This window comes from Mustela erminea, chromosome 7 (genome assembly GCF_009829155.1).
Source record: "Mustela erminea isolate mMusErm1 chromosome 7, mMusErm1.Pri, whole genome shotgun sequence".
In the NCBI taxonomy this organism is placed as follows: domain Eukaryota; kingdom Metazoa; phylum Chordata; class Mammalia; order Carnivora; family Mustelidae; genus Mustela; species Mustela erminea.
In genome coordinates, this window is record NC_045620.1 from 67,792,377 (window position 1) to 67,809,581 (window position 17,205).

Consider the following 17,205-nt stretch of genomic DNA (forward strand, 5'->3'; position numbering starts at 1 on the left):
GAACTTGGTAACTAAAATAATATAATATTTAATTAGTTCATCTTCAGAGTCAAATGTCTCCTGATATTTTGATTTTTCTAAAGTAGGGTGATAAAAATTCCCAGGGGGGAAAAATCCCATAAAGTCTGATTTGATTTGTGATAATAGTGTTAGTGTTGTGCCAACAGTGTCAGTGTTGAAGGCCTGATTGACTGGTATAGAATAGCAGTTTTCAAATTGCGGTTTTTCATCCAGCACCATCAGCATCATCTGGGAACTTATTAGAAATATAAATTCTGAGGTCCCATACCAGACATTCTGAATCAGAAATTCTGAGTGGGCAGAGCAATTTATATTTTCAGAAACACCCCACCCATGTGATTCTAATGCATGACAAAGTTTGAGAACCACTTGAGGATTAGTAAAGATACAAAAAGCCTTGGCCGTATCTTACTTCAAAGAGCCTAGCTCCAGTGATGTTTATTAGCTCTCCAAGTCATTCTGACACACACCAAAGTTTGAGAAACCCTGGTCCCAGCTCTACAAGGGAAGTTTGTTACACCATACCACAAGGTAAATCCTTGGGAACAGTCATCCAGAGCAGTGCTAACGGAGGTAAAACCATATGCCAAGAGGATGATCTATATAGTACTTAAAAATACATCATGTCCCTTTTCCAGAGAGCACTGTCTTTAAGGTAAATCACATGCTTTGGGTATTCTGTTATTCTCAATGGCATAAAATAGATACATTTTAAAACTCTAAAACACCTCTACATATCTCCTAGCTTAAAAAAAATTCTCGACCTCACATTCCACTCAAGCTACCATACTGTTTTTCTGCTTCTGTTAATAGCTAAGTTTAAGAAACTTCTATTCTCTCCTGTCACTACCTCCTCGCTTCCCAATCATTCCTCAACCTACTCCATCTTCCACATCCAACACTCCATTCACACTTTTTTTGGTCAATGTTACCAAAACCTCCAATGTGCCGAATACAATCAATATTTTTCATTCTTACCTTCTTTCTCAAAGATATCTGAATATTGATCATACCTTCCTTTTAAAAATATTTTGCTCTCTTGCCTCCCAAAATAACACTCACTTCTGGGTTCTCTTACTTCTTTTGCTGCTTCTTACTGAGTCCTGGATCCTCTTCTCTTTCTCTACATTTTCCCTAGGCAATTTCATGTTTTTAAAATATCATTTATATGCTGATGTGTCCCAGATGTTTATCTTTAGCTTAGATTTCTCTTCTGAGATAAAAACTTATCTCTTTAACTGCTTACCTTACATTTTTATTTAGACTTAAAATATCCAAAAATGTCTTCTTTAATATTCCCCTTCTACAGTTCTCTTGTAATATTTACTATTTTAATAAAAAGAATTTCTACTCACCTAATTGCTTATGCCAGACATTTTTTAACTACAAAACAGAAAATGTTTAAAAAAAAATACTCCCCATTTTAAGACGGGCTTTTTAATAGTCCTGACCAAAATTTTACTTTACAATTATAAGAAGATTAAGTTATGACCACATTTTCACAGAAATCACTGGTAAGAAACATAAATAGGGTATTTCATAAAGACAATTTTCTCTATGAACCCAAGTGATAGCATATAGTCAAACATATGTACATTTGCCACCAAAATAATATACAGATATGTATTATGTTTTATTACAACACTATGGACAAGCCATAACGTAGTATGAACAGTTGTAAACTTACAAGGGATCAGGACAAATTTACAAAATGTCACTGTTTTGTTCAGCAATTTCTTCACTGAAAAATATGAAGCCATGTCTAAATATTTACAGTCCTAAATATAGTAAAAAAAATTTTACTATCAAAGAAAAAACACATTTTTCCACAATTCTTAAGTGATAAATGTTTAATTTATGGGCTATTTCCAAGTTTATGTTATAACTGAAGAGAAGAAAACACGTTTTTCTACCAGATTGTAAAATATATATATTTATCATGGGAAAAAAACTCACCAATTTTCTCATCCAAGCACATAATTTTCTCCTGAGTTAGCTGTAGCTCATACTTTTTCTTAGCAAGATGTCGCTGAGTATCCGAAAGATCTTTTTCTGTGTTTTCATATAAAAGTCTGTAAACATTTTAATAATAAAACTAATTCTGAAATTTTTATGTTTTATCAACATTTTAGCGTATTTAAATATAAAAACTGGTAAGGACAGTAATACACATTTTTTTCTTTTTGATTTTTTTAAATAAAAGTACACTAAAGGAAGTTTGGAGAATAAAGAGTAAAAAGTTCTCCATCAAAATCTACTATTAGGAAAAAAAAAAGCTACTATAAAAAATCATTTTTGTGTTCAGTATTCAGTACTTTTTCACAATATATTTTTTAAAGTTATCATACTATATATTCAGAATTGAATCCTGTTTTTTTCACTTACACTTAATCTTTAATATTTTTTAGTCCTATAATACAGCCCTCCAAATCACCATTTTATGGCTGGAAAGTATTACATGAACAATAGCCTTTTTTTGGGTTTTTTTTGAGATTTTGTTTATTTATTTGTCAGAGAGAGAAAAAATGAACAAGCAGTGGGAGCAGCAGGCTCCCCACCAAGCAAAGAGCTGGATGTGGGACTCCATCCCAGGACTCTGGGATCATGACCTGAGCTGAAGGCAAATGCTTGGCCAAATGAGCCACCCGGATGTCCCAAACATAGAGTACTCTTTTTTTTTTTTTTTTTTTAAAGATTTTATTATTTATTTATTTGACAGAAAGAGAAAGCGTGCAAGCAGGGGGAGCAGCAGAGGGAGCAGGGGGAGCAGAGGGAGCAGCAGAGGGAGCAGAGGGAGAAGCAGGCTCTCCACTAAGCAGGGAGCCCAATGCAGGGCCTCAGTTCCAGGACCCTGGGATGATGACTCAAGCCAAAGGCAGACGCTTAACCAACTGAGCCACCCCAGGTGTCCCAGCATAGAGTACTCTTGACACAACACCCACAGAAAACCAGGTTATCAGAAATACCCCACCACAACCGAAATTATAAAAACAAACCCCCCTCCAGTATATACACACCAACAGAAGTTACCATAAAAAAAAAATAATAAAAATAAAACAAAAAACCACCCACTATCAAAAGCATAAAAAACTGGTCTTCACTTCAACAAAGAAAAACCAGAGGAAAGTACAAATGCAGTCTCCCACTACCACAAATTATGCTGTGGAATTCCCCACATTTGGGGGAAATCATGGGGGTTACCACATCTGGAGTGCAATGGATAAGCCTTGTCCTGGGAAAACCACCATTGTGAGTATAAAAAATTTTTGGAAAATATAGTGAAATTCCACTGTAGTCCAAATGAAGAATCTTTTCATATGCCTTGACAAAGTATTTTCTTAGCTTTTTTTCTTGTAAAGCAGCATTTAAAATTGCATGCTAAAGGGTCCCTCACTGGCTCATTCAGTGGAGTGCACAACTCTTGATCTCAGGGTTGTGGGTTCAAGCCCCACACTGGGTATAGATATTACTTTAAAAAAAATCTTTAAAAACTGCATGCTAAAATCAGAAGTATAAATGTAACAAGCCTATCAATTCACATAATGATGAGTCCTGAAAGAAGCATATACCTTCCAAGGCATAGTGTGGCTATTCTTATGCTATTAAATTGCATTGCAGCCATACACTTTCCAAAATAGCCATATTCCCCAGCACAACACAGGGATCCCTCTATTAAGAAAAACAAAATAGAAAATTACACACATAAGCAGAATTTCTCAAATCAGACCTTTAAATCACTGACCAACAAACCCACACCTAAAGCAGATATTTAATAGCAACTTTAGAAGTAAAGCTCTTAGCTTCTTTTGCAGACTATTTTAACACTGATGTCAGAAAAGACTCTTACAACTCCTCTAAGATATATTTAGAACTTTAAACAACAGACTTTTCTTTTCTCCAAGTGCTAAGAGTCATAGAGAAGATTTTTGGTTGCTTCCAAGCTTGGGCAATTATGATTAAAGCTGCTATAAAATTGTGTGCAGGTTTTTGTGTGCACATAAGATTTCAACTACTTTAAGTACAACAGAGCGCTATATGGTAAGAGTGTGTTTAGCTTTGTAGAAACTGCTGAACTGTCTAATAAAGTGGCTGTACCATTTTGAATTCCCACCAGCAATGAATAAGTGTTGCTGTTGAACCACATCCTCACCAGCTTTTATTTTCAGTGGTTGAGATTTTGTCCATTCTAATAGGTATGTAATGGTATCTCACTGTTGTTTTAATTTGTATTTCCCTGGTGACCTATGATGTAAAACACCTTTCATATGCTTTTTTTGCCACCTGTATATCTTCTTCGTGGAGATCTGCTAAGGTCTTGGCCCATTTTTTAATTGGGTTGTTTGTTTTCTTATTGTTGAGTTTTAAGAGTTTTTTGTATGTTTTAGATCCAGTTCTTTATCAGCTGTGTCCTTAGCAAATATTTTCTCCCAGTTTGTGGCTTGGCTTCTCATATTCTTGACATTGTCTTTTGCAGAGCATAAGTCTTTAATTTTAATGAAGTACAGTTAATCAGTTATTTCTTGCATGGACTGTGCCTTTGCTGTTATACCTAAAAAAGTCATCAACATACTAAAGTCATCTAGGTTTTCTCCTGTTATCTTGTAGAGGTTTTACAGTTTTGCATTTTACATTTAGGAATGTGATCCATTCAGAATTAATCTGAAGGTGTGATATCTGTGTTGCCACTATCTCTGCTCTATTGTATTGCTTTTGCTCCTTTGTCAAAGATCAGTTGACTATATTTATCTGGGTCTATTTCTGGCCTCTCTGTACTGTTCCACTGATCTATTTGTCTATTCTTTTACCAATACCACACTGTCTAAATTACTGTAACTTTATCTCAAGTCTTGATGTCAAGTATGACCAGTGCTCCAACTTAGTTTTTTTTCAGTGTTCTGTTGCCCACTCTTTTGCCTCCCCTTATAAACTTTAAAATCTGCTCACTGATACCCACAAATAATTTGCTGTGATTCCAATTAGAACTTACTGAATCTGTAGATCAAGTTGAGAAGAATGGACATCTTGAAAATATTATGTTTTCCCATCCATGAATATAGAATATTTTTCTTTCTTTTAGATTAATTTATTTGCAGGGGAGGAGAGGCAAAGGGAGAGGGAAAGAGAATCCTTAGGCAGACTCCCTGCTGAGCACAGAGCCCAATTCAGGGTCCGACCTCATGACTCTGAGATCATGACCCAAGCCAAAATCACGAGTAGGATACTTAAGCAACTGAGCTAACGCTGGCACCCCTAGAATATTTTTCAGTTTATTTAGTTCCACTTTGATCTCTTTTGTACTTTTTTTTTTCTTTTGTACCAGTCTTGTACTTTTTCTCATACAGATCTTATACATAATTTGTTAGATTTATACTTAAGTATTTCATTTTGGGGGAGGTACTAATATAAATGGTACTGTGTTTTCAATTTTAAATTCTATTTCTTCATTGCTAGTATTAAAAAAACAACTGATTTTTTATATTAACCACATATCCTGCAATGCTGTAGCAACTGCTTATTAGTTCTAGATTTTTTGTTAATTATTTTGTATTTTTGACATAGAATATCATGTCATCTACAATAGATTTTAATACTGAAATCTTTTTGGTCTCAAATACCCAGACTCAAACTGAACTGGTCTTGGAATCACTGGACACAAAGACCCAAACTAACTTTTTATTAACAGAAAGCTCTATCAATCATTCAACTATATGGAAAATTCTTCTTGGGCCTACAGATGTTTGATACACTGATGCAGACACACAGGTTTGGTTTTGTTTTGTTTGTTTTTTAATCTACTTCTAGGAAATGTTCTGAAAATACTCTAGCTTTTTACTATCATTGTCTGACACAGAAACCCAAAGAGAAGGACTTGTGCTACACTAAAATATACCTGTTTGAAAGAAAAGTTCACCTAAGCAGTATAGGAACACAGATAATGAGTATTGGTTTTGAAACACTGGGAAATTTCTTCTTCCACCAGCAGTGAAACCCAATCAGAAATGGATTAATTTCTTTTTGGCTGATTTGGCTTGGAATACTATGGAACTTCAGTTTAGAGATACAGGAATCCAGATATGTGTGTTGAATGGCGCTTATGACTCAATTTCTAGTGTATGTTCACACACGGGACAAAACATAATTTTCTTACCAACTGACAAAACAGAAAACAGGAACAACAATATTTTAATTATAATCAATGTAGTTGGATTATGTATCTTCCAATTAGATTATCTGTAATTCCTTGCCTTTTGTAAATGTATATAATATGAATATATTATAAGGTATAAGATATCAATTTATAAAAAATAAACTGACAGCTGACTTCTCAGCAGAAATAATGTACATCTAAGATAGTAGAAAGATATTATCAAAGTATTAAAATAAAAATAATTCCAAACTTTTAGAATTCTCTACCTAGCAAAAATATCATTCAATATCAGCAAGGTTACAACAGGAGTGGTGAGAAATGCTCAGCTTTTGAGTATATTTTGAAGACAAAACAAACTGCATTGGATATAGATATATGAAGCCACAGATTATTCAAGGTCTCAGGCCAAGAATTGCATGAACATACTTCCCAGACTAAGCTGGGAAGATTGAAAAAGCAAATTTATGTGTGTTGGAGGGTGAATGAAGGGTAGTGGGTAGCAGAACTCCAGGTTTGAAAAATGTTAAGTTTGAAATGTATGTTAGACGTTCCAGTGAAGATGAAAAGGAGGGGTTGGACATTCAAGTCCTGAGTTCAAGAAAAAAGTTCATGCTACAGATATACATTTGAGAGTCAAGAGTAAATAAACGAGACTGGATGAGGGATAAGTACACATACAAGAAAAGAAGCGGTCTAAGGACTGAGCTGAGGAACACTCCAACATTTGCAGATTATGGAGATGAGGAGGAACTAGCCTTAGAAGGACATCCAAAGAGATGAAAAGAAAATCAAATGAGCATGGTACCTCAGAAGACAAATAAGGAAAGTATTTAAAGGAACAGAGAAAAAAGCACAACAGAACATCTTTATCAAATGTTGCTGATAGGTCAAATAAAATGAAGACTGAGGACTGACTATTGAGTTGAGTAACATGAAAGTAAATATTACCTTGAAAAAAAAATATTGCCATGAAAAAAAGTTTTCATGACATGGTAGAAGAAAAAGGCAGATTACAGCAGGTTTAAAAGAGAACAAATGCAAGACACTGGAGCCAGAAGTTTAGACAACTCTTTCAATAAAATCCCTGTAAATAAGATAAAAAATTTAGTACAAATATGTAATTAGCAAAAAGTCAATCAAAAAGGTAAGTGAAAACTCATTATGTTTTTGGATACTTAAATCACACTAATAAATAACTAAAAGTTCAATTAAGAAGTAATGAAGAAAATTATAAAATATTTTATAAGAAGTACATAACAAAGCTTGTAAAACACATTCAAGTAAGTATTTTGAGGGAAACTTATGGCCTTAAATGTCTATATGAGAAAAAAAGCCTAAAAAGTAATAATATAAGCATTCATCTAAAGAAATTAGAAAAAAAATTTTTAAAAATCTAAAGAAAATATAAGGAAATAATAAAGAACAAAACTTAATGAGGATCACCAAGCAAAATGGTGGTTCTTTGAAAAGACTAATAACAACAGACTAAAAAGGAAGAAATCACTATAAATTCAATAGACATTAAAATGTTCATAGGATATTATAAACAACATCATCCTAAAAATGTTTTAAAATTTAAAGAAAATGAACAAATGCCTTAAGAATATATATTGAATGGCATAAGAAGAAATTTCTAATTGTTCTTTTACCCATTAAACAAATAAAAGAAAAACTTCCCTCAAAATAAATAAATAAATAAATAAATAAATAAAAGTCAGACCCAAATGGCTTCATTGGTTAATTTCTGCTCTGCAAAAGATACCATTAAGAGAATGAAAAGACAAGGCACAGATGGGGAGAATATATCTGCAAATGACCCAATAACAAGTATCCAAAATATTAAAAGAATTCTTAAAATTCAATAATAAGTAAAAAAGAAATTGAAAAATGGCAAAGTATCTAAACAGATACCTTGCCAAAGAAAACATAAAGATGGCAAGTAACAATATGAAAAGATGCTCCACATCCTTTGTCATTAGCAAACTGCAAATTAAAACAATGAAGTATTGCTACACACCTGTTATAATGGCTAAAATACAAAAATGTGACAATACCAAATAGTAACATGGATATGGAGCAAAAGAAATTCTCATTCATTGCTGGTGGAAAAGCAAAATGGTACAGTCACTTTGAAAGAGTTGGCCACTTTCTTATAAAGCTAAATATAGTTTCAATCTATGATTTAGCAATTGTGCTCCTAGGTATTTACTCACCTGATCTGAAAACCTATGTCCATACAAAAACCTGCACATAAAAGAGTATAGCAGCTTTATTTATAATTACCAAAAACTGGAAGCAACCAAGATGTCTTTCAATAGGTGCACGGATAAACACACTATAGTATATACAAATGATAAATTATTATTCAGTGACAAGAAATAAGCTATCCGGGTATGAAAGAAACGTAATGAACCTAAGATGCACATTGTTAAGTGAAAGAAGCTGGCCTGAAAAGGTTGTATACTGTGTGATTTCGATTATATGACATTCTGGAAAAGGCAAACATTTCCTCAGCCAGATGATAAAGGTCAAAATCAACAGTAATAAATCCAGTACATACCCATAATACCCTAGATAGATATGTATCCTAAAATGGCATTTTACCTCTATGACCTCTCTCTCAAAAACAAATTACCCAGTCTAATCATGACAAAAACAGCAGAAAAACCCCAACTGAGAGACATTCTACAAAATACCTGATCAGTATTCCTCCAAACTGTCAAGGTCATCAAAAACAAGGACAGTCTGAAACTGTCATAGCCAAGAAAAGCCTAAGGAAACATGACAACTAAATGTAATGTAGTGTTCTGGATGGGATCCTGGAACAGAAAAAGGACATCAGGGGAAAACTAAGGAAATCTGAATAAAGTACAGACTTCAGTTAATAATGTATCAAATAATTCATTAATTCTAACAAATGTATTAATGTAAGATGTTAATAAGAGAGTAAATTGGGTCTGAGATATGTAGGAGCTCTACCTTCTTCATAATTGCTCTGTTAATCTAAAACTGTTGTAAAATACAAAGTTTACTTTTAAAAACAACTATATTTTCATATATAAACAATAAGCAATCAGAAAGTGAAATTTTAAGATTCCATTTACAACAGCATCAAAAAACATAGGAAATACTCATATAAATCTGAAATAAGTAGTACAGGACCTATACACTAAACACAGCAAAACATTGTTAAAGATCTAAACAATGAAGAGATATACTGTTTATGAGGGGGAACACGTGAAATTCTTTAGATGTCATTTTCCCCAATTCTAATCAAATTCCCAAGCAGGTTTTTTTTTTTTTTATAAACTGTGAAAATGATTCTAAAATTAAAATAAAATACAAAGGAATTAGAATAGCCAAAACTATTTAGAGAAAGAACAATTTTGGAGGACTAACATTACCTAATTTGAAGAGTTAAAAAAAAAAACCCAAAAACAAAGTAATCAGGCAGGTTATACTGGGATTAAGACACATAAATAGATCCATCAAATAAAACTGATCATCAAGAAAAGAGCTATACATATATGGATAACTGACATTCTATAAAGCACAAAAACAAGAAAGGATAGTTTTTCAACAAATTACAGAACTGGATATCCCTATGCAAAAAAAGGTGAACTTTGACTTATACCTTGACTATATATGAAAACTTTGACATGAATAGCAGATTTAAATGTTGAGAACTAAAAAATTGCTAGAAGAAAACACAAAACAAAAGTCAGTGACCTTACGTTTGACAATGATATCTTTAAAAGGGTACATGAAGCTGGATATAATTTTTTAAAAATCAATAAATTTCACTTAATCAAAATGAAAAACATTTGCTCTTTAAAAGACAATTGCTATAAATGTAAGCCAGAGTGGGAGAAAATATTTGTAAAATAAAAAATAAAAAATAAATAAATAAATTTATGTACATAAGCACATGCTCAGATGCTCAAAAGCATCAGTTATTAGGGAAGGTGAATTAAAACCATAAAACATACCTATTAGAATGATTAAGATTAAAAAAACAATGTATACCAAGTGTTGATGAGGCTACACAACACCTATGACACTCATATACTACTGGTACAAATGTAAAATAAAATAACACAACCACTTTGGAAAAATTTAATAGTTTCTTCAAAATTAAACATATATCCATCACATAACTCAGTCACTCTACTCTTAGGCATTCACCCAAGAAAAATAAAAGCTTATGTCCATACAAAGACTCATATAAGAATGTACATAAATGTTTTGTTATAGGCCCAAACTGGAAACAATCAAAATGTTCATATATTCACATATGGAATACTACTCAGGAACAAAAAGGAATAAACTATTGATTATACAACAAGGATAAATTTCAAAATAATTATGCTGAGGGAAAGCAGCCCACTAAAAAATATATATACTATATGATTACATTTATAAAACATTTTAGAAAACCCAAACAAATCTCTAGGACAGAAAGCAAATCAGTGGTTGTCTAGGGATTGGCAGGATAGTTGAAAGGTTACAGAGGGGCACAAGGAAACTTTTGGGAACGATGGGTAGGGCCACTATCTTGATTGTGCCAGTATACTTACCAAACTGAACACTTTAAATATGTGCAGTTTACTGTATGTATGCCAACTAGATTCTAATAATACTGTTAAAAGAAAACAAATTATGCAAAAATCTTCCAAAATATTATACACCTATCAGATAGAATTTTTTAGTAAACTACTAAAATGCTTTCCAGGAATTTCTAATGGCATGGACAATGCTTATCATATACAATTAAGTGAAACTGGCCAAATATATAACCTAATAGAATGACATCAATTACATAGAAAGCTTACATAACACAGATGGAACTATTCCTGGTTAGAAAAAGATCTATATTAATAATAGCTTTCACTGAGTTATGGAATAATAGATGATTTACATTTTCTTTACACTTTTCTCTATTCTCCAAGGTTTTTGTTGTATTGTTGTCTTATTTTATTATTATTTTTATTTTACCTGAGCCTGTAATATCCTTTTAAACAGGAAGTTTTAAAAAAATTAATGAAGGGAAAAAATCTGAGTCATTATCTGTCCTGACAAATCATTTCAACATACATACCACAGACCCCTGAATGATCAAAGAGGGGAATCTGGGAACTCTTATGTGAACCAAGTATTATCTGTAGACTTAATATTTCACACTCATATGAACTACTATTTTTCAAAGGTTCACAGATGCACTGTAATTCAATATTACTAAATTTGTAGAGCTCTATCTTTTGTATCAACAGACAATAAAACTGCTAACATGGTCTTCAAAAACTTATTCCCTTATATTTATTGCCTGTAGGTTGCTTTAATTGGAATTTCTTCTGCTACCATTCCAGTATGTAGGAAGGGCTAAGAACCTACTTTGCATTCAATTAAAAGAAGTTCCATTACATTTTCCTATATATTCAAACGCCAAAGTCAAATATGCTCTGTGCCCAAAAGGACATTGTGAAAGGTACTTCAGTTAAACATTAGGCTTTCTGCAAATGTAAGATGATTACTAGAAGTCTGATTGCTAGTTTAGTATGCCATTACTAGTCTGTAAGTGATCTCTGGGATATCATTTAATGTATGCCGAGACTTCTACAACTCCTTCATAATAATACTCTCAGAAATTAAAGTCAACAAATAAATTATCATTATAAAATACTCTACAAAAAGCAGATCTAGTAGTTATAGTAAACTAAAAGTAATTTACCTCAAAGAATTATTCTCTGCCTTTTGCCTGCCAAGTTCACTTTCAGTATCCATTGCCTTTCTTGCTAGTGATTTCATTTCTTTTTCCACAGTGGTTATGGTTTCCTTCATCAAAGTCATATTTGACATTTGCTCCATACGTTCATCATCAAGCTATGCAAGTAGAATGACAAGGTTACTGCCACCACCAACAAAATCTTCCTAAAGAGACATCTTTTCTGTGCAAACTGTGGCATATGACAAGATTTACACCAGGAGATGATCAGATTAGACCTGAATGTTGTGGGAGGCTGTATGGGCAAGGTACTGTGGAATACGAATAAGAACAAACCACTGCTATAAACATTGGGGTACAGATGGCCCTTCTTTTCACTACATCTGTATCCACCAAACTGTGGAAAGAACCAAGATGCCCTTCAACAGACGAATGGATAAGGAAGATGTGGTCCACATACACTATGGAGTATTATGCCTCCATCAGAAAGGACGAATACCCAACTTTTGTAGCAACATGGATGGGACTGGAAGAGATTATGCTGAGTGAAATAGGTCAAGCAGAGAGAGTCAATTACCATATGGTTTCACTTATTTGTGGAGCATAACAAATAGCATGGAGGACATGGAGAGATAGAGAGGAGAAGGGAGTTGGGGGAAATTGGAAGGGGAGGTGAACCATGAGAGACTATGGACTCTGAAAAACAATCTGAGGGTTTTGAAGGGGTGGGGGGTGGGAGGTCGGGTACCAGGTGGTGGGTATTAAAGAGGGCACGGATTGCATGGAGCACTGGGTGTGGTGCAAAAATAATGAATACTGTTATGCTGAAAATAAATAAAAAATAAATTTTTAAAAAAAAGAACAAACCACTGCACAATCTGTGCATAGAGCCTATCACAGTACATGTATCTACATTTTCAATCTGGTTCATTTTGACTGTAGTATACATATCTTATTTGCAAAAGGATTTATTTATTGTTCAACATTAATAAGTTATACATATAAAGTGGAATTATGAAAAAAAATATTTTTTCTCTCCTAAACAATGCTTTTTATTCTCATTATGACAACACAGATGAATGTATAAATATATTCAATTAAATTTGATAACAAAACTCAAATTGTTTATATAGTCATAACATCTCAAATTCATAGCATCTAGAATTCTTGATTAGTGAAAATGTGATGCTTCACATTTAAATTCAGTTTAAATATAATCTTCTAATAACTTTTCGTGTCATAATAATTTCTTCTACCTTAGCTACACTTTAGATAGAATAAGCCAGTTTCTTTGTATCTGGCAACGTTATGTTTAATGAAAGACAGAGATGATAAATCTGCTAAAATCCCACAGATGTATTCCTAATGGATTTTTTTTTTAAAGAACACATTTTTCAACCTAAAAGAAAAAAGACTTTACTTACATTTTTTGGAAGGACATAAACAGTGAAAAAGTGATAATTTATACTACACATACTACTTAAATGTTTTAGGATTATTAACACTATCTCAGAAAAATAAAAGAACTTCTCTGAACATAGAAAAAAACAAAGAAAAGGGGGAAGCTATTGACAGTTTATAGCTGAAAACACAAAAGTGATTTTTCTTTACATTATGAACTGTACACTCCAGCTCTTCTATCCTTTGTTCCAAATGAGCCTTCTCATTAAATGCTGTCTCTTGGGCAATCTGTTTAAAAAACAAAAACAAAACAAAATGTTTTCAGTGTTGCTACACGGTGTTTCACAAATGGTCATACTGATAAAATTCATCCAAACCTTTAGCCTTTCCCTCAGGCTATCTCGTTCTGTGGTCATTCTTCGTAAATCAGTGAAGGCCACATCTCTTTCAGTCTCCACCCGCCGGAGGATGGCATGTGCTGTTGTTGATTTAGGAGACTTACAGTTTTTCATCATTTCTCTTCGAAGTCGGGCAATTTCTTCCTGTGCCTATTATTTAAATACACAGACTTCTATTTAACAAGTTTTAGACCAGACATAAATACAGCAATCTTCAATCCAGCTAGTTAAAATACAAACCATTTATAAAAATGCATGCAACAGGATGTTTTTTTAATGAGTTTATATAAAGGCAAATGATGTCCAAAAATGCATGTGATGAATAAAAATAAAAGTTTGGTTTATAATATCTTTGCCAAATTTTTTTAATTAATTTGGAGGAAGTCAATATAAGAGAGAATGTTTTACTAATATTTCATGATATAAATTTGAATTCAGCAAAATTCCAGTAAAATACTATTTTAATAAATATTACAGTGTTCCTATCTTTCTCTAATAAATGCCATTTCTCTAATATATGCCATTTCCATGTCCTAGCTACTTCTATGCTGACAGAAGGCTCATCAATCCTTACTGACAACCCAATATACTCTCTCATACTTGTTCAACCATCCTCAGGTCCTAAACCTATTCTACACCTACAGATGATTTCATATCCTACTAGGCTACTTAAAAGTCCCTAATCTTTCTTAATTTTGATCACTACCTATACACCTGGCCTCCAAGTCTCAGAGGAAGATATATTACTTCCTAATTTCCATAGCAAAACTTTGACCAGAATCCTGGACCTCATCTCCTAAAATGCCTAAAATGCTTTCTAAGATACTCCTGACTCAATTAGAGTTGACCCTTGAAAAACATGGGTTTGAACTTAAATACATACTTCTTCAACAATACAGTACAGTATTGTAAAAGTATTTTTTCCTCCTCATGATTTTCTTACCAACATTTTCTCTTCTCTAGCTTATTTTATTGGAAGAATAAGTGTATAATACATACATAAGGAATGTGTTAATTCACTATGTTATCAGCAAGCTTCTGGTCAACAGTAGGTTAGTTGCAATTAAATTTGGGGGAGTCAAAAGTTATACAAAGATTTTCAACCATGGGATGCCTGGGTGGCTCAGTTGGTTAAGCAGCTGCCTTTGGCTCAGGTCATGAGCCAAAGTGTCCTGTGTTCAAGTCCCACATAGGGCTCCTTGCTTGGCAGGGAGCCTGCTTCTCCCTCTGCCTTTGCCTGCCACTCTGCCTGCCTGTACACCCTCTCTCTCTCTCTCCCTCTGACAAATAAATACATAAAATATTAATTAAAAAAAGATTTTCAACTGTGCAGGAGGGTTGGCACCCCTAGTCCCACCTTGTTCAAGACTCAGCTGTATAATTATTTCCTCTCACTTTGAATACCACCCTCTCCACTGGCTCTTTCTCCCCTCCCTCTACCATAACACACGGCTCCCATATCTTAAAAAACTGCCATTTAATCTTGCTGCCCCATTTACCACCCCATATCTCTTTTGCATTAGACATTTTTTTTTTTTTGCCCTATGGTTTGTACCCATTTGCCTGTTCCTCAGCACCTACTATCCCACCCCAGTGTAAACTACTTGGCTCCTATACCTATCACTTTGCAGAATTTCAAATAATGACCTCACCAAATGGCCTTTTCTCAGTTCCCATTTTTAATATTTGGCAACATTTGACATTATCTTCAACACCCTGTTTTAGACTCATTCCTTCCTTGGGCTTAATATTTTTCCACCTTAGTTTCCTATCTTCTTATTCTTTCAAATATTCCCATACTAATTGGAAAAAAAAAATCCCAACATTTCATCTGTTCCTCTATAGCTTTCCCATTCAGAGACCTCATCTACTCTGAAGGTCACAAAGTCACCGCTAAGAAGATGAATTCCCCATCTACACATTCAGTTCTTACCTCTCTCCCCACTGTAGTCCCACATTCTCTTTTGCCTAAATGCAATTACCACCTGATTGTATGACCACCATCTTACTCCATCTGTCTGAAATTAATACATCTTTTCCCTCAAATCACAAATGGCTTCGCTATTACTTTTTCTACTACTAAAATTCTTCAGTCATTCAAAAAAGAACTTTAGGGACGCCTGGGTGGCTCAGTTGGTTAAGCAGCTGCCTTCGGCTCAGGTCATGATCCCAGCGTCCTGGGATCGAGTCCCACATCGGGCTCCTTGCTCCGCAGGGAGCCTGCTTCTCCCTCTGACTCTGCCTTCCACTCTGTCTGCCTGTGCTCACTCTCGCTCTCTCTCTCTCTGACAAATAAATAAATAAAATCTTTAAAAAAACAAAACAAAACAAAACAAAAAACCAAAAAAGAACTTTAGTGAGGTCCGTTTATCCCTCCTTTTTGCTAAAACCAAATCTTGTCAAGGCTTCTACTACAGTATCTATTGCATCTCTCCCTATCCTTATTTCCACTGATAGCATGCTAGTTTAGTTCTTAATGCCTCATGCATGGACTGCTTTCACAGCCTTCTAAAGAGTCCACAATTTCCCCTTCCTCCAATTCTCTTGAAAGAAAAATTGTTATAAAAAGTTAACACAAAAAGATTATGAAACAGATAATATAAAATTGTTAACAGGTTTAAATTGTAAAAATGTGGCATTCGTCATTTCTTCTGTCCTAAAAAAGCAAAACAAAACAAAACAAAAAACAGATTGCCCATTGCTTATAAAGCAAAGTATAAACCCCTTATAAAGCCCATTAAACAGCCTCTACATGTACTTCAGAAGTTGGCAAACTACATGTAGTTCACAGGCCAAATCCAGCCTACTTACTGTTTTTGTAAGTCTGTAAATTGAGAATGTTTTTTACACTTTTAAAAAAATGATAAAAAAAAAACCAAACAGATTTCATAATATTTATCATAAGTAAAAATAATGTGAAATTCAAACTTCCATGTCCAAAAGTAAAGTTATATTGTAACACAGCCAAACTCATTCATTTGGTAATTGTCTATAGCTACTTTCACACCACGACAGAGTTGAATAGCTGTGAAACTGTGTGGCCTGCAGAGCCCAAGATACTTATTTTCTGGCATTCACAGAAAAGGTTTGCAGACTCCTGCTCTAGGCTCTAGTTCAATTTACCTCTCAAGACTTAGCTCCCCCTTACTCCAATGGCATATAGATTTTAGTCTGGTCTTAACCTGACCCATTTATCTACTGATTTTCCTGCCTTTATCATTTGCCTCTCACTATTCCTTTGGTCTGGAATGTTCCTTTTCCCTTTCAGGATAATAGGAACTCCCTTCTTCCTTTAGGACTCAAATTCCATATCATCTAGCAAAGATTTCCTTAATCACAACAATTAAAAATACCCACTTCTTTTATTTGTTACAACATCTTCTAGACTACTTATACTTAAGTAATAAAAAATACATACAAGACTTTACTTTATACTATACTATACTATACTTTATCTCCCCAAGTAGACTGTGAACATAGAAAACAGTGTTGGTATTTTTCATTTTTTTCTATCT

The 17,205-nt window shown here is 33.7% G+C and overlaps 1 protein-coding gene and 1 pseudogene across 3 annotated transcripts in view; both read right to left on the reverse strand.

Moving 5' to 3' along the window:
- The window catches only part of TSGA10 (testis specific 10), a 153,110-nt gene that overhangs the window by 98,969 nt on the left and 36,936 nt on the right, over positions 1-17,205 (reverse strand). For all 3 annotated transcript variants that reach the window (XM_032352025.1, XM_032352023.1, XM_032352024.1), the window contains exons 7-10: positions 13,670-13,840; positions 13,503-13,580; positions 11,898-12,049; positions 1,978-2,093 (exon numbers count right to left, since the gene is read on the reverse strand). In XM_032352025.1, coding sequence (XP_032207916.1) covers positions 1,978-2,093; positions 11,898-12,049; positions 13,503-13,580; positions 13,670-13,840 — 517 coding nt within the window. The remainder of the gene's footprint in view (positions 1-1,977; positions 2,094-11,897; positions 12,050-13,502; positions 13,581-13,669; positions 13,841-17,205) is intronic.
- On the reverse strand, positions 3,141-3,278 carry LOC116596700 (annotated as a pseudogene).